The sequence below is a fragment of the Oryctolagus cuniculus genome, chromosome 4 (genome assembly GCF_051225735.1).
Source record: "Oryctolagus cuniculus isolate XC-2025 breed Fujian yellow rabbit chromosome 4, ASM5122573v1, whole genome shotgun sequence".
NCBI lineage: Eukaryota > Metazoa > Chordata > Mammalia > Lagomorpha > Leporidae > Oryctolagus > Oryctolagus cuniculus.
The window spans coordinates 149783166-149801355 of NC_142870.1; the positions used below are offsets into that span (position 1 = coordinate 149783166).

General features: G+C 41.8%; 1 protein-coding gene and 1 pseudogene across 13 annotated transcripts in view; both read right to left on the minus strand.

Annotated features, from left to right (window-relative positions):
• NEK11 (NIMA related kinase 11) overlaps positions 1–18190 on the minus strand; it is a 332098-nt gene that overhangs the window by 202708 nt on the left and 111200 nt on the right. For 11 of the 13 annotated variants that reach the window (XR_016233306.1, XM_089332257.1, XM_051818466.3 and 8 more), the window contains exons 7-9: positions 12192–12341; positions 12020–12098; positions 9032–9117 (exon numbers count right to left, since the gene is read on the minus strand). Coding sequence is in view for 12 of the 13 variants with exons in the window: in XM_089332257.1 (XP_089188383.1) it covers positions 9032–9117; positions 12020–12098; positions 12192–12341 (315 nt within the window). In the remaining variant the exon portion in view is untranslated. The remainder of the gene's footprint in view (positions 1–9031; positions 9118–12019; positions 12099–12191; positions 12342–18190) is intronic. The other 2 variants (XM_051818474.3, XM_070072821.2) reach the window with 1 other exon arrangement.
• On the minus strand, positions 5886–8010 carry LOC127482860 (ubiquitin carboxyl-terminal hydrolase MINDY-3-like; annotated as a pseudogene).

The window sequence follows — 18190 nt, forward strand, 5'->3', positions numbered from 1 at the left end:
GGCGTGGGAATGGGTGCCCATATGGGAGGCCTGCAATTGAAGGCTGCTGCTTGACCTGCTGTGCTGCGATGATGGCCCATCATTATCTTTTAAAGCACACCTTTCTCATTCTTACAAACCCTAAAAGGCAGCATAAGAAGACAGTGCTCATCCCCTAGGTTCTTGTGTGTGGCCCCAGGGGCTCTAGGTCCTGATGCCTAGCACAGGGCCTAACACATGAACTCAAAAAGTGCTTCAGGGTGAAGAAATCCAAAAACCGGGAAGACAGAGCTACATATCAAAGAACTCATGGCAATTATGGGAGTCATCGTGGAAGGGAATTTTCCTACAGACACCCTGTCTGCTTTCTCTGCTACAGGGAAGTTCAGTTTAATAGACCAGCTGCTAAACTGGAGATAAGGTTTTAATCTTCATGATCCCTTCTGTGTTAATTTTTACTTAAAATTTTTGTTGGAAAAGGAAGATGTTCATACAATAAGATATTTTTAAAAATTCATTGAATGTTCTTTTGGTCAAATTATCTCACACATAAATAGGTATACTACAACCCTCCTGACAAAGTCATTTTCTAGCTAAGACACATGATCCCTCTTAAATCCCACAATTATCACAAACATTGCAATAAAATTAATTATAAAATTATGACAAAACTTTTTAATTGTGTTTAATTAAAAAATTATTAGTGTATCACATGGAATATTTATTACTTTTGTGTATAAAAAGTTTGAAACTGAACAATTTGTAATGTGCACTTGAATTACTAAATTTGCCTTTTTAATCTATTCCTGCCAAAGATCAATTTTCCTTTTACCCTTAACCAATGACATGAATCATAACACCTGAAGATAATGCTATTTCTGAAGTGTGAGAAACAGATTTGGAACAGTTGAGTGGAAGCAATAGCTCAAGTTACTTTTGTGAATATATTTTCTCAATAAAACCCACACTCCATGCTTTAGAGGTTTACAGAAAACAACTTGTACTGGCTTCCGAAAGCAGATATATACATATCTTCCCAACTGCACATTCAGTGATATCACACAGGTGTTGAAATTGGCCATGGCGGGAGTATTTATATCACAGGAACAAGAAGCCAATCAGCAGAACTCACATTTATCAGAGCCAGCCTATGTTAACAGGGAACAGTCTCATGGATTCTCACTGGATTCATCATGATATTCAGGTTAGGACCAGGACATTTCTAAATCACTTTCCAGACAGATCAACAAGGTCACAAAGTGAATAGATTTTTCTCTCTCTAGCTCTTGATGGGGCTTCTAAGGTACCAAAAAAGTTTACTGACAAACAAAATAAAGAAACTAAGAAATTGGAAAAATTAACCAATTGAAAAATTCAGTCTTTCAGGAACTGAGAGTCTAGGGTTCTTTGAAATTCCACTATATATATGTTTTCCCCATTTTATTAGGTTTAATTGACAATTAAAAATTACTTAGATTTGTGATGCATCAAAATGTGGTGCTTTTAACCTGGTGCTTTTAACCTAACCATCACTTTATATGCTTACCATTTTTGTGATGAAGATATTTAAGATCTACCATCCCAGCAATTTTCCAAATACAAAATACAGTATTAGTAACCACAGTCACCACACTGCATAAAAGATCTCCAGCACTCACTCCTCCTGACTGACTGAAACTTTATACGCTTCCGCCAACATCTCCCCACAAGACCTCCTTGTAATCATTCTACTCTCCACTTCTAGGAGTTCCACTCTTGATACCACAGGTCAGTGAGATCACTCAGTATTTGTCTCTGTGCCCGGCTTATTTCATTCTGCGTATTGTCCTCTAGTCATCTGTCATTGCCATCTATGTCACTGCAAGTGACATTTCCTTCTTTCCTAGGGCTGAACAGTACCCCACTGGGCATACAGACCACATTTTCTTATCCATTCATCTGCTGATGGACACTCAGGTGGATTCCACACCTTGGCTATTGTAAATAGTGGTGTAATAAATATCTCTTCTGCAACAGACTGATTTCTTTTGGTTAAACATTCAGAAGTAGGATTGTCAAGTCATGTGGTAGTTCTATTTTTCTTCTTTTGAAGAACCTCCATACCATTTTCCTTAACAGCTGTACTAATGTACATTCCCAGCAAAGTGGTGCACAGGTCCCCCTGTCTCCCCATCCTGGCTAACACTTGGAATTTCACTTCTTCACATAAACTCTCTCTTACGCTCGTGATATCTCCCACCAGCACCACTGTCCTGAGCACAAGCTTTTCCAAAGGCATCACTCGACAGAACAGTGCTGTTTGCAATTCGCTTCCTTCTGAACGCCTATAACCTCTCCTCCACGTAAATCAGCCGTGTCTCCTGGAGGCTGAGGCACCGCCGGCACCCAGGGAACAGCAGAGCCTTCTTTCCAGCCTCTTGCTGGGGCAGGTGCAGAAGATGTCAGCAACAATGAGGCCTCATTTGGAGACTGGCCCTATCTTCATCACTAATAACCTCCTTCATACTCAATCTTCCCCTTCACACAAGACTGCAAGCGTGATGCTAATAGTACCTGGCATCTAATTTATGGCTCAATAATCATCTTTGGAGTGAATGAGTAATTGAATAAACAAATAAGAGGGGTCTTCAAAAAGTTCATGGAAAATGTGTCTCATGAATAAGTGATGCATGGACTTAAAAGTTTTCTTGCACCAAAATAAACATCTTTTAATACCATTTTTTCCACATGTTTTTAAAGTTTGCACGTGTAGAACCATATGCATTTTGGCTTTTTCTCTTTTTCCAGTAAATTCCTTTAGGGCCCCAGGCACTAGCCCAGGACCCAGGCACCCAGTGGAAGGAAGGCAGTTCTCAGCAGTGGCCTGGCACCTCCTGAGCCGCCTCCTTCCTCTTGGAGTCATTTCAGGCAGCCCTGCAGAAGCTGCAGGTAGGGGTTTTGTTTTGTTTTGTTTTGCCTATAAATAATAAAAATTCCCCACAGGCAACTCATCCCAAACATGCTCAGCAAATATTTTACAGAAGAATCATTGCACTACTGAGAGAACAAAACGCCCTGAGACCGGCCAGGCCAAGAAAGACTAATAAACTCTGGGGAGGTAATGAGCCAGCCAGGACTGCAGTTAATTGGTTCTATTTCTCAAATTAGATCTTTGTTTAAAAGCAAATTATGTACTTCCCAAATTTCTGCTCATTTTATTGCCTATGACTGGATTGCATAACGTGAGACAGCTTAGGATCCTGGCTGTCAGAGAAGAGGAGGGTTGGCAGTCAACAAGGACACAGTTCCTTGAAAGAGTCATCCCAACTCCACCACCGCTCATGAGCTCCGCGGCTGAACCTCGCTTTTTTCCTCTGTCAAGAATACGCGACCCTGAGTGTTACATGAGACCAAGTACGCATGTCTGGCACATATAAAGTACTCCAAATTGTCCTACTGTGGTAGTTACATTGTATTAAAGACGTCTTATATTCTAGGCTGAATACATACAGTTGACCTTTTTTTAAGATTCATTTGATTAATTTGAAAGACAGAGTGACAGAGAGAGAGGGCGGGACAGGCAGAGGGAGATCTTCTTTTATACACTGGTTATAACTCCCCAAATGGCCAGGAAGACCAGGAGCCTGGAACTTTTTTTTTTCCCATGAGGAAACCAGGAGCCTGGAACTCCATCTGGGTCTTGCACAAGGGTGGTAGGGGCCCGAGTTCTTGGGACATCGTCTGCTGCTTTTCCATGCAGGGAAAGCAGAGAGCTGGATTGAAAATGGAGCAGGCAGGACTAGAACCTGTGCTCTGATATTGGATGTCAGCATTGCAAGCAGTGGCTTACCTGCTCCACAATGCTGGCCCCATACACTTGATATTTTTATGGGAGTCTAGGGCAGTGGTTAACTGCACAGATTAACACTCTCTGGATGCAGATCTCAGCTCCCAGTTTATACCCTATGTTCCTTTGTACAAGTCACTTAATCTTTTATGGCTACTTTTATGGCTACTGTAAAAATAGTAACTGTTTCACAGAATTGATCTACATTTAAATGAGTTAATTTATGTATAGTGCTTATAACAGGAGCCAGTGCATGCTCAGTAGGCTAAGCCTCCACCTGTGGCGCCAGCATCCAATATGGGCTCTGGTTCATGTCCCGGCTGCTCCTCTTCTGATCCAGCTCTCTAATTATGGCCTGGGAAAGCAGTAGAAGGTGGCCCAAGTGCTTGGGTCCCTGCACCCCAGTGGGAGACCAAGAAGAAGATCTTGGCTCCTGGCTTCCGAACAGCTTTGCTCCAGTCGTTGTGGCCATATGGGGAGTAAGCCAGTGGATGGAAGACCTTTCTCTCTGTCTCTTCCTCTCTCTGTCTGTAACTCTACCTCTCAAATAAATAAATAAAAAAAGAAGGAAAGAAAAGAAAATCTAAAACCTGCTTACAACAGAGCCAAGCACTGGTCATTACTCATCAAAATATCATTCAGTGATATTACTTAAGAAACTCTTCAATGAAAGAAATGTACTTGCATCACTCTTGTATTAAAAGGCTGCAACCACATTCTCAATGACATTACCTTCTGTTCCAGCCTTGGTCACAGCCCAACAGTTCACAATGCCATTTGCACTCGATTCGTTTAAGAAATGCTATCAGAAAATGGTAATTGTAAAATTGTACAACTGAAAACCATGGGTGGTTCTCATTCCTCTGGAATACTATCCAGACAAGAGCCTCCTGGGAACATGTAATTTTCATCAATACACATCCCTTATTTCGTAAGAACAAATAGATATTCTTAAAGTGTAGCTGTACCGTAAACCCTGAAAATAACAAGGGCTAATTGAAATCAATATTTCATAATGTGAAATAGCGTCCAAACAATTGGATTCTAGTACAACATTAACTGCAAACAGTGTCAGGCAAACTGTTTTGCAACTGTGATGTAAAATGAGGGCTAAAATTAGTCGAGCCTTTTAAAAAAAAATATCTACTGCTGCTATCTCTCTAGTTAATAAAACAAAGTTTGAAATCCCAGCTTTTCTTGAAGGAATTTTCTTGAACCCAAGAAAACCAGGTCATTAAGAGCATGCCTAAAACCTTACCCCCAGAGATGTGGCTTTTTTTTTTCTAATAAAAAAGAAGTGTTTATTTAGGCAATCAACTAGATCATAATGAATAATGCAATATACTAATGTAATAACAGATGTTCTCATGCGTTTATCACATTTATAAATATAAGCTGGCTTACAGGGCTGCTTGGACAAATTTGGAAAAATCTATTTGGCAATACAGTGAAAGTTAACAGTGTTAAGACTATTCAACAGATTCTCTTTTCTATCATCTTAAAAAATACATCACCTGTACTTTAGTGAGTAAATGGTAATGTTTATTTATAGTTTCTACTTTCTGTAAACATGCCAGACTTAAGCCAACTGTCAAAGGACCTGGGCTAATTATTTATTTATCAATATCTCTAATGGAAACAGTGTTCAGTAAAGAATGAACTCTTCTGTATTTCAGTGTGGCAGCTGCTGTATAACAAGCCAGATCATTCACACAATAAAATGTGCCTGAATGAATTAAACCTAAAGTATAAGTTTATAAATAGCAAATTTTATACTTAACACACAAATTCTATAGCATTATTGTGCCTGTAATTTAATACGTAAATGAACAATTATCCACTGCAAAACTGAGAAACTCTGAATAAAGCTTAATTTTGCTCGTAAATTTCACACACACAAAGGGCAAAAATAGGATAACATTTAACATAAAGCTTAAAATAAATAATGTAAACATCTTAAACACTGAAAATGTGGTTTTGCTATTTACAGTTAATCAATGATACCAGTGTTTAGTTTAATTTAGTCAATTACCAGTCTTGAATCCTTTCGATGTATTATTATTATTTTCCTTATAAACTCTTAGCCAAACGAGCATAGTGAAGGAGAAGGACCTATGGTCCAGAATAATTCAATGTATGGCCATATGTGGTTTGGAGACAGCACTTAATAGGACTGTCATCTGTAGCAGGGGATCTTGAACCCACAATAACCTCAGTCTCTTCTATATACATCACCTTTCATTGTAATGTGCTTGAATCTATTGTAGTGGTAGAGAGTAAAGGATTCTGGATCAATTTGATTGCCTCAATCCATTGTAGTGGAAGACAGTAAAAGGTTCTGGGTCACTTTTGTCCTGATCAGGAAAAAATTCTTGAAGAAATGGACCCAGTAGTATGAGTGCTAATCCTTCTGGATCTAGTTTATTCTTAATGAGATGTATGTATTAGGATCTGAAACATGATCCGACACTTCATGACGTCTGCTAGAAGTGAATCAGGTATTCATCCACTATCTTCTGGATTGGAAAAACATCCTAACTTGTTTAGAAGGAGGCTCAGGGGCAATTAAAGCCATGGTCTTAGCAAAAAAAAAAAAACACCATGAGATGCATTTCACTGCCACCAGTCTAAATAGGGAATTTTGCAGATTTCAAGTAAGAACCAACCTTACAGTATCTTAAAGCTTCCTATAATGTTAAGAATCTCATAGCTGCTTGTTATGTACACCAAGAAGTTTTATTCCTGAGCATTCTGTCACCATCCCGTTCACTAGAAACAGCACGTCCATCAGTAGGAGATTCAACTTTGACTGCCATGCCCATATACAGGATCTATTAAAGGCTCACTTGTATCTTCAATTTCACTTTTTATGTTTTCAATGTCCTCTGTCAGTAACACAGAACATAGAAAAATCAATACTCCAAAATTGTTTCCCCACTTTGAATACTGGTCCAAATAGCATCTTTTAATTCTGAAAAACTGGGGCCAGCACTGTGGAGTAGAAGGTTAAGCCCCTGCCTGCAGTGCTGGCATTCCATATGGGCACTGGTTCATGTCCCGCTGCTCTGCTTCCAATCCAGTTCCCTGCTAATGTGCCTGGGAAAGCAGCAGGGGATGGCCCAAGTGCCTGGGCCCTTGCACCCATGTGGGAGATATGGAAGAAGCTCCTGGCTTCTGGCTTTGGCCTGGCCCAGCCCTGGCAGTTGTGGTCATTTGGGGAGCGAACCAGCAGATTGAAGATTCTCTCTCTCTCTCTCCTTCCATCCTTTCTTTCCTCCCTCCCTCCTTCTCTCTATCTTTTTCAAATAAATAAATATTTTTTAAAAATTCTGAAATATCTTTTTTTGAATTAATGCATGAAATCGCTCAAAGCCAAGTTCTTCAACAGTCAAGGCAGAATCCAAGAAGAATGTTCCACTTAGCAACCAGACTCTGCAGGACTCTGAGAAATACCAGCAGTTTCTTAGGCTGTCTTTCCTCTTAACCATGAAAGCAAGAAGTATGATCCAGAATTGTCACTTCCTAAAATACTGCATTTGGTATGACAAAGGAGTTCCTTATGCTCTTCTTCCAGAAGTTATTGTGAGGCTACATTCAGTTGTGTAAATAAAGGAAAAATCCTTTTAAACTGGACATTGGGGCTGGCGCTGTGGCATAGCGGGTGAAGCCGCCGCCTGCAGTGCCAGCATCCCATATGGGCACCGGTTCAGGTCCCAGCTGCTCCACTTCTGATCCAGCTCTCTGCTATGGCCTGGGAAAACAGTAGAAGATGGCCCAAGCCCTTGGGCCCCTGCACCCGCGTGGGAGACCTGGAAGAAGCTCCTGGCTTCAGATCGGCACAACTCTGTTGGGGCCATCTGGAGAGTGAACCAGGAGATGGGAGACCTCTCTCTCTCTCTCTCTCTCTCTCTCTCTCCACATCTGTCTCTCTGTAACTCTGCCTTTCAAATAAAATAAATAAATCTTTAAATTGGACACTTCCTCCAGAAGACTCTTCGGAAGAAAAAATTGGAGCTTCTTCAAGAGAAATTCCAGAACAGGTGCAATAATTGCACAGGGGCCACCTCCATACTGTTCTATGCAGATCCCTCTGATTCAGTAAACACAAACTCTTGTGTCCAGCGACAGAAAACAGTGTCAGAGAGACCAGGGCTGATCTTGGTGCCCCACACCAGCTCCATCGGCTCTTTAGTAAGTTTGGACATGACAGCGTGCAGGTGGGCTGGTCTTCACGTTCAGAACTCCTGCCTGCGAACCTCTCACCCTGCTGTTTCGGGGGGCCAGGTTGGGGGTGGGGAGCTGGGAACAGGAGAGCATGCATTGAAAGAAGACTGAGTATCTGATGGATAAGTTTCTGTAGTTCAAATGTGGATATGGAAATCCAACATGGTGCAATTGAGAAACCACAGGACTGGGGTGTTAGGGGAGATCTCGGCACTGTCTGACCTGGAAGATCAGCCTGAGGAGCAGGGGCAGCTGGTGCACTCTCTTACACACCTCCGGGGAGGGGCTGCCATTGTCTTTGGGTCCTCATCAGATTAGATGGAGCTCCCTCAGCAACCTTACAGCCTGCATCCCTGCATCGTAAAAGCAGTGTGCCCTGGAGGTGTGCACTTGGCAGCCTACAGGTCTGACATGGCTGCTTGAAAGTGACCTGGTATTCCAGGGCATTCCGAAGCCTTGCAAGCTACAGCAAGAAACATGTTACTGATGGAGGAGAGAAGTTAGGTCAGGAAATAATGACACTTTTCTGGGAGACACACTTTCTCTAGTGCTCGTGGAAGAGAATGTCTATTTCCAGAAAGTGAATGATTTGCAGTCGTCCTGGGGCTCCACAACGTTCTCTTTTCAGTAGATGCTCTAATAGTTCACGTTAAACAAACAACGTGGAAAAGCCATTTATGCATATTACAGAAGGCTCATTAGCATAGATATCAGTAAGTGTTTGCGATATTAATTTTTTTATATACTTACAAGGCAACTGCAGAGCTAGCCTGCAGATGCATGAGCTGTGCAGGGGTTTAAATTTTTATGATTTCAATTTACTACCACCTGGGGCAGAGGGCTTTGGAACGCCTCGTTACTGAAGCTTCTTAATTTCTTGGCAAGACCTGAGTGAATGCTGGGATACTCCATGCAGTCAGCTTAGCACTAATAGATTTTTAAAGACAAACGCATTTAACATTTACGCTCCATGAGCTCTTGAAAAACAAAGCAATTACTTACACAGCATTAATTATACGAGCAGTCTCCTTCTGACGATCCAGATTCTTATCTACTGGAACCATCTCTGAATATCTACACATTAGGTGCTGAAAAAAGGAACAACAACACTGACAAACATCCTCTTCCGCACGGTCAGGGCATAAAGCTACCCAGAGCCTTTTCAGATCTGGGGGGCAATTGCTATAGCAGGCAGCATGCTAGCAGGGCACATGGTAACCATTCCTCCCTCTGTAGGGGCTTACATTACATGACACCAGTGGGGTCAGGCTCCTGCCCACTGCTCTGACTTCATCTGCCAGTTCCCTGACAGGGGCAGGCTCTCTGTTAGCCCTGAGAATACATGAGCTGTTTCCCACCTCCCACACCATATAGGTAATGTCCACACTGCTCTGGCCAGGACCAGGTTGGAACAAGTGAGGCACCACTTCAGCTACAAATTCTAAGGGTGCACCAGAAAATACCTCAGTAACCAGGATACATAATGTTAATGCTGGGCCCAGTGTTGCAGTGTTGCCAGCATCCTGTATCAGGGTGCTTTTTTGAGTCCGGGATGTTTGGCTTCCTATCCAACTTCCTGCTAACGCTCCTGGGGAGGCTGTGGTTAGGCCCCTGCCACCGATATGGGAGGCCCCGATGGGAGTTCCTGGCTCCTGATTTCAGTGTGGCCCAACTCTGGATGTTGTGGGCATTTGAGGAATTAACCAGCAGATGGGAGATCTCTCTCTCATTCGCTCCTTGTCACTCTGCCTTTCAGATACATGATAAATAAATCTTTTAAAGTATTGTAATGCAATAAGATCGAAATGAATGCCAAAAAGTCATGAAGCCATGAATATCAAAAGTTTAAAGAAAGACAGGATCCAATCCTGAACTCACCCAATTCCATCTCCCCTGCCTCACTCTAATCCTAGCCCTATTCCATCCTGCCTTTACATTTTTGATATTTTGTTGCCAGGGAGTTTTAATATTAATTTGTATTTTTAAAATATTGTGTAAGGGGCTGGCACCATAGCACAGTAGATTAATCCTCCACCTGCGGCACTGGTTCTAGCCCCGGATGTTCCTCCTCCAGTCCAGCTCTCTGCTGTGGCCTGGGAGGGCAGTGGAGGATGGCCCAAGTCCTTGAGCCCCTGCACCTGCATGGGAGATCTGGAGGAGGTACCTGGCTCCTGGTTTTGGATCGGCTCAGCTCTGGCTGTTGCGGCCATCTGGGGAGTGAACCAACGGAGGAAGATCTTTCTGTCTTTCCCTCTCACTATCTGTAACTCTACCTCTCAAATAAATAAATAAAAATCTTTAAAAATATTGTGTAAAATATGACTCATCTTGAGTAGAGTTTCTGGTCTCCCTTAAATTTTGCCCAGGGCAAGTGCCTCTCAGTAGCCTCAAGTGCCTCAGCCCAGCAGATCTCCTTGGGTCCCTTTTAACTTTTCCTGTCTGCCCGCCAGTACCCCGTCCCAACGCCCCTTTCAGAGGACCTCCTGCAGGCCCCTGGAGCCCACTTCCTCTGCACCAAGAGAGAGCTGCAAGGACCAGGGCACTTACGATTGGTCTGTGTTCCCCGCGTTGGCATGAGCTTTCCCAGAGGTGCACGCTTGCAGAGCTCTCCCTTCTACATCCGTCTCTAAGTGTTTCTTAGAGACCCGGAGGTAGGGCCTGTGCACCGGCTCCTCCCCGTGATCTGGACATTTTGTTAAGCTCTCTGAGTGGCCTGCTGCACCTCAGAGCTCACTGGTGTTGAAATGTCACCGACTCCTTTGACCACCAAAGTCCTTTTCTCCTGCTTTCTTTTTACAGGATTCTGTTTACTTTCTTCCTAGTGTTTCTGATTGTTTATAGTTACTTCCTTATTTGCTACTTTTCCTTGGTCATTGGGTCCTGCACTAGCAGTCAAATGTCAAAAGAACAGGAGCCATGCCAGTTCCTCTCACCAGGGTCCCCAGGCTCAGTACGATGCCTGGCACAGGACAAAGGAATGCCTGTCCTCGCCACCCACCCCGGGATCTCTCCTGCTAGAACTGGCCCACTCTTGAAAAATCTCGCAGTTTTTAGAGGAGTCTTGCAGTTCAGAAAAACACAGCAAGCTTGCCTGAAGGATTTGCGCTGTGAAAACCTATGAAGCTAAAAAGAAAAAGCAAAAATATCCTCCAGAGAAAAACCATTCACATTTTTTTAACCACCTGAGTCAGATCCTCTATATCAAAATTTTGTGGGTTTTTAATTTTTTTTATTTTATGTATTTGACAGAGTTAGACAGTGAGAGAGAGACAGAGAGAAAGGTCTTCCTTCCGTTGGTTCACTCCCCTAATGGCCGCTACAGCCAGCTCTGCGCCGATCCGAGGCCAGGAGCCAGGTGCTTCCTCCTGGTCTCCCATGAGGGTACAGGGCCCAAGCACTTGGGCCATCCTTCACTGCCCTCCCGGGCCACAGCAGAGAGCTGAACTGGAAGAGGAGCAACCGGGACTAGCACCTGGCGCCCATATGAGATGCCAGCACCGCAGGCAGAGGATTAACCAAGTGAGCCACGGCGCCGGCCCCTCAAAATTTTGTAATCTAGAGGAAAACAAAACATAATCACCCAATCACTACAAAGTGTCATGAAGATGTACAATAAGGGGGCAGAAAAATCAACAACCCACAAAAACCACAGACTTTGGTGTCCGGTTAGTGCTCTCTAGTCTTGGCAGGGACCTAGCTGCAAGGTGTTGAGGTTAAGATCTGTCAACAAGGGCACTGAGGGTGCATGTCGAATTCAGGCAGCAAATCAGAAGCCTAACTTCTTCTCCCCAGTGGCACAAGAAAACTGGAATTCACACTCTGTTTTACAAGGAGATTGTCCCAATATTTCCCTCTGCTTTCTCTGTAACCTTTTTTCTCTTTCCTTGATTGACTCTCAATGTGTCTCATTCCAGAACACATCTTCAAGTCATAGCTCGTGTATACAAATGCTAACGCCTCTTTTCCCAGAACCCCCTTCATTTTAAATACCTGTAGTTGCTCATCAATATAGGGGATTTTCAAAATTTCTATAGCAGATGGTCTCAGAGATGGATTCTTGTTCAACATGCTGCAATGTTTAAACAGATGATTTTTATTCAAATGAACTACAAAGTAAGTACACTTTAAAGTTGTCTCTATGACAACATCTTTATGTCCGTACCTTTCCATAATGGCATTTAGTTCTCTTGGATGTCTCTCGGGGAGGGAAGGTGTGTCACCCTCAACGATTTTTAAGACAATGGACAAGAAATTGGAGCCAGTGAATGCGTGACTCATGCAGCACATCTCATATAAAATGCATGCCAGCGACCTGAAGACAGAGCCAAAGAATTTAAATAAGGAACCACCGTTCTATTTTAAAGGTGTCCATCATGCTAAATCTCAGAGAGATGTATCAGGGGGATTGGCTGTGAGACACTAATATGCACTTCAGTCGTTTGTTTAAAAACTACAGTTCCATACTATTTTTTTTCATTTAAATACATGTTTTTCAAAAAACAAAAAAGAAAAAGTAAAGCATAAAGGAAGTCTGAATGACCACTTTTTGTAAAAGGAGGATGAGCAAACCAGGAGTTAGCAACATACCTGCACACAGCAAGGACTGTAAACATTTGATCAATATAGCAAGGAATTTTAAAATTTGCCTCTCTGAAGGAAAAACGAAATGCAGCCTAATGTTGTCTTCCTAGGGTAGTTTTGTTAATGTTGTATATGCAAAATAAAATTTTAATTTACGAGCCTAACCTTCCCTCTAATGTGTATCCAAGCATTTTGAAAAGGAAACTGGCATTCTTTATTGGTTTTCTGCATAGAATCCATTTGTAAGTAGGTTGGGAGAGCAGTTACTTGCAGCTCACATTAAAATGTGTAATGCTCCCTTGAGGAATATGGAGCAGAATATTAAAATTCTAGATCAATCCAACATTGACTTGAATTAACCATATAAATCAGTAACTGAAAAAACCAGCAGAAAAATATTTTCAATAGCTTTACATCATAAGTAAAACTACAGGAAAACTCCTGTCTGAACAATATTAAGAAATAACTGCAGGCTGGCGCCGCGGCTCACTGGGCTAATCCTCCGCCTTGCGGCGCCAGCACACCGGGTTCTAGTCCCGGTCGGGGCGCCGGATTCTGTCCTGGTTGCTCCTCTTCCAGACCAACTCTCTGCTGTGGCCCGGGAGTGCAGTGGAGGATGGCCCAAGTGCTTGGGCCCTGCACCCCATGGGAGACCAGGATAAGTACCTGGCTTCTGCCTTCGGATCAGCGTGGTGCGCCGGCCACAGCGGCCATTGGAGGGTGAACCAATGGAAAAAGGAAGACCTTTCTCTCTGTCTCTCTCTCTCAGTGTCCATTGTCAAAAAATAAAAAAAAAGAAAGAAAGAACTGCACTTTTTATGAATAATGGGTTATTTTTCTCTTATGAGCATTTGGTGTTATGAATTATGTAACTGGCCAGGTTTCCCTTTTCATGTTAGTTCCTTGAAAGATAAGGAAAAAAATTGTGATTCACTTTGTGTAAGTTTATCTTAGGTAGCTTTTAACAGTACTCCTTTTTTAAAAAAAAAAAATTTAATTATTTATTTGAAAGTCAGAGTTACACAGAGAGAGAAGGAGAGGCAGAGAGAGAGAGAGAGAGACGTCTTCCATCTGCTGGTTCACTCCCTAATTGGCCGTAACAGTCAGAGCTGTGCCCATCTGAAGCTAGGAGCCAGGAGCTTCCTCCGGGTCTCCCACATGGGTGCAGGGACCCAAGGACCTTTGGCCATCTTCCACTGCTTTCCCAGGCCATAGCAGAGAGCTGGATCGGAAGTGGAGCAGCTGGGACTCGAATCAGTGCCCATATAGGATGCCGGCACTGCAGGCGGCGGCTTTACCTGCTACACCAAGGCACCGGCCCCAACAATATTCTTTTTTCTAAAGATTTGTTTATTTATTTGAAAGGCAGAGAATTACAGAAAGGAAGATGCAGAGAGAGAGACAGAACTTCTATCCACTGGTTCACTCCCCAAATGGCTGCAATGGCCAGAGCTAGGATGAACCGAAGCCAAGAGCCTGTAGCTTCTTCTGGGTCGCCCATGCAGGTGCAGGAGCCCAAGTACTTGGGTCATTCTCTACTGCTTTTCCAGGCCATAGCAGAGAGCTGAATTGGAAGTGGAGCAACCAAGACTTGAACTGGCATCCATATGGGATGCCAGCACTGCAGGCAGCGGCTTTGCCCACTATACCACAGCACCGGCCCCAACAATATTCTTAATACAAGCAAGAGTACAGATAGACACATGGCGAACACTATCATTTAAGTATTTTGTGGGTACTCATGAATAAGTGCATTTGTAGAGAATTCTGAATATATCCAGTGAGACTCCTTCTGTTCTAGTACACAGTAATAGCACTAAAAATTTACAACTAATTGGTATTTATATTTTATAAAGCACATGTATCTCAACAGAAGCTATAAGTTCCCAGTGTAATAGAATCAATATCATATTTTGTCATTTTATAGATAAGGGAATTGGATCAGAGATGTTAAGTGACATGGCCAAGGTCACAGCTAAGTAAATGATGGAGCTGACTTTTGAATGAAAACATTTTTCTTTCCAAATACTGGACTATTTCCATTACAAAAAGCCAGAAACAAAGTGGCTATTAGAGGAAATCATGCGATCTCAACTAAACACCCAAGATCAATGTAAACATTATCAATTAGGAAAATTATTTGAAGCTCAATACATTTTACACCCACCTGTAAGACTTCTAAATAGTACCTGGCAGGGTAGCATAAACCTGTATTCTATACTAAGAAAAAATTTTCCTTCAATAGAAATAGGTATTTATACATAAGCAAAAGTAGAATTCATTACCAGTAGAAAAGCATTTTTAAAAAATGTGGGGAGCAACTCGGACTAGACTAAGTTACTCAAATTAAGACTTATTCTATGCATCTGCTCTCCCACAATATGGCGTTGGGAGAGGAGGAAACAGCTTCTACACAGCTGCCTCCAGTTCAACCAATAAACTGTAGGACCTGCTCCTGATTGGAGGAGAGCAGCGTACTCGGCGTGTGGGTAGCAGAGTTGGGATTGGTGGAAGAGGACTATAAAGGAGGAGAGACAACATGCATGGGGAACATCTATCTGAAGGAACACCTGTGCAGCCCCCGAGAGAGCCGGCCGGTGGTGTGCCGCTCCCCCACAGAAGTGGGGAAAGTGGCAGGGGGAACCACCCTTCCACGGAGGTGGAAGGGTCGGTAGCCAACCCGGGAAGAACCAGCAGCAAACCCGGGGAGGGCCGAGCAGACAAAAGAACAGTGCAGGGTCCTGTGTCGTTCCTCCGCGAAGAGGGGGAGCAACAAAAAAATCCTCAGAGGAGTTGCTTTTCTTCTTCTTCTACCTCTTATGGCATGAGAGCATCTGTTTTTAATTTGGTTGATACACAATTGACAAAATATATGAGAACAAAATGGTCTATGGGCCGGCACCGTGGCTCACTTGGCTAATCCTCCGCCTTGGGGCGCCAGCACCCCAGGTTCTAGTCCCGGTTGGGGCGCCAGATTCTGTCCTGGTTGCTCCTCTTCCAGTCCAGCTCTCTGCTGTGGCCTGGGAAGGCAGTGAAGGATGGCCCAAGTGCTTGGGTCTCTGCATCCACATGGGAGACCAGGAGGAAGCACCCAGCTCCTGGCTTCGGATCGGCGCAGCGCTGGCAGTAGCGGCCATTAGGGGAGTGAACCAACAGAAGGAAGACCTTTCTCTCTGTCTCTCACTGTCTATAACTCTCTCTCTGTCTCTCTCACTGTCTAACTCTGCCTGGCCAGAAAAAAAAATAATAATAATTATTATGAACAGATACAGGTAGTTACAGAAAATTTAATAAATAGGCATGTCTGTACAATGGAGTTACCTTAACAGAAGTGATCCCAGACAGAAACAAGGAGAGCAAGAAGAAATAAAGATCATCAAAAAGAGTAATTTTGCAAATATATAAAAATAATATTAACTTTATAAAACAATACTCATGGGGTTTAACTTATGTAGAATAAAAATTCATGACAAAAATAATGTGAAAGACAGAAGAAGATAGAGTTAAAATATGCTAAGGTGCTAGCATTCCCAGAAAGTGATAAAAATATTAATTTTCACTAGACTGTAATAAGTCAAGGATGAATGCTGTATTTGCTAGGGATATCACCAAAAGAACAATAAAGTAATGTATAATTGACAAGTATATAAAAAATCCAGGGCACAGTGGGTTAAGCTGCCGCCTGCAGTGCTCACATCCTGTATGAGAATCCTTTCAAGCCCTGAATTCTAATCCACTCCACTGCTGATCCACCTCCCTGCTAATGTGCCTGAGAAAGCAGTGGAAGATGTCCCAAGCACTTGGGCCCCTGCTCCCATGTGGGAGACTTGGATGGAGTTCCAGGCTCCTGGCTTCAGCCTGTCTCAGCCAGAGCTATTACAGCAATTTGGGGAGTGAACCAGCAGATGGAAGATTCTCTCTCTCTCCCCCTCCCTCCCCTTCCACCCCTCCCCTCATCTCAATATCTCAATAACTCTGCCCTTCAAATAAATAAATAAATAGAAAAGGAGTATCAAAGGTGAAAAAAAAACAAACTAAAAAAACTTAAAGCAAGAAAAGGAAAAAAAAGGAATATAAAACAAATAGGACAATTGAACACATTTATATAGAAAACTAATAGAACCAGTGTATTCTTAAAGTTGTATCTATGAAAAATGTATTCATTACATAAAAAATAAAAAAGCAAAAAAATAGTCACAGGGTAAATAAAATACAAATATATTAAATATAAATTTGGAATACTCCAACTGAAAGCACTAAGATTATCAGACTGCATAAAAAGTGTGTATTGCTTACAAAACAAAAGTTCATGGTTTTTTCCTTTGGAGTTCAGGAAGGAAATAAGGATGCCCACCATCACTTCTATTCCACTTGTAATGAAGGTGTTTCCCAGCACAATGATGCCTTATTACACACAGACCATGAAGATTAGAAAACAAGACATTGTCATTAACCCATCAACATGATTGTGTATGTTAAAAATTCAAAAGATGTTATAAGCTATTAGAATTAAGAAAATTTAGCAAAGATGGTGGGTGCAAAGGCATCTCTTGTTTACAAGCCTTCAACAAACACCTTCAAGAATGAAATTTAAAATATCATTTACATGAATATTACAAAATGTCAAACATCTAGTAATGAATCTAATAGAAAATGTGCCAGATGCTACAATGTAAGCCGTAATACAAAGCTAAGAGAAATTAATACAGACCTTAAAAGAAAATAGTGAGAGTGGGAGAAGGATAAATTCACATGTAAGGATTAGAAGGCTGTCAATTTTGTCAATAATGGTTAAACTCAATACCAATACCAGTACCAATCAAACCAATACCAAACTCAATACCAATCAAAATCCTAGTAAAAAAATTTTTGTAGAAGTTGGCAAGCTGATTCTAAATTTATTTGAACATGGAAAGGGAAAAGAATATCCAACTGAAGAACAAATTTAGAAAATTTATAGCACTAATTATCAAGATTTACTCTACAGTTATATTATTTATGATGGTGTGAGATTGGCAAAAAAAAAAAAAAAAGGCCATGGAAACAAAATAGAGGGCTCATAAACAGATCTATGCAAATGGAACCACTTGATTAATGCAAAGATAAACTGCCCTGTGTTGTAAGGAAAGAGGCTGTTTCAAAAAACAGTTGAATATCCATGTACAAACAGTGTATCTGGAGGCCTAGCTCATATTACACCCATATAAAATATCAATTATTAACATGTGAAAGATAAAAATCATAAAGCTTTAAAAAGAAAACAAGACTTTCTGATGTTCAAGTAGACACATCTCTTAAATAACAAACCAAATTCACTAACAATAAAGTTATGAAATTATGTAATGGGCCTCATTAAAATTATGAACTTCTATTCATGAAAAGACACCATTTGGAGAGTGAAAATAGTTACAATGGAAGAGAATGGGAGAGTATATTCATGAATCAAAGACTGGTGTCAAAGACCGTTGTCCAGAATATGTAAGTTAATTAATTAATTAATTCAATCTCATGCAAGTCACTAAGAAAAACATGAGACTCCAATAGGAGAAAAAAAAAAAAACAGGGCAAAAGATTGAACAG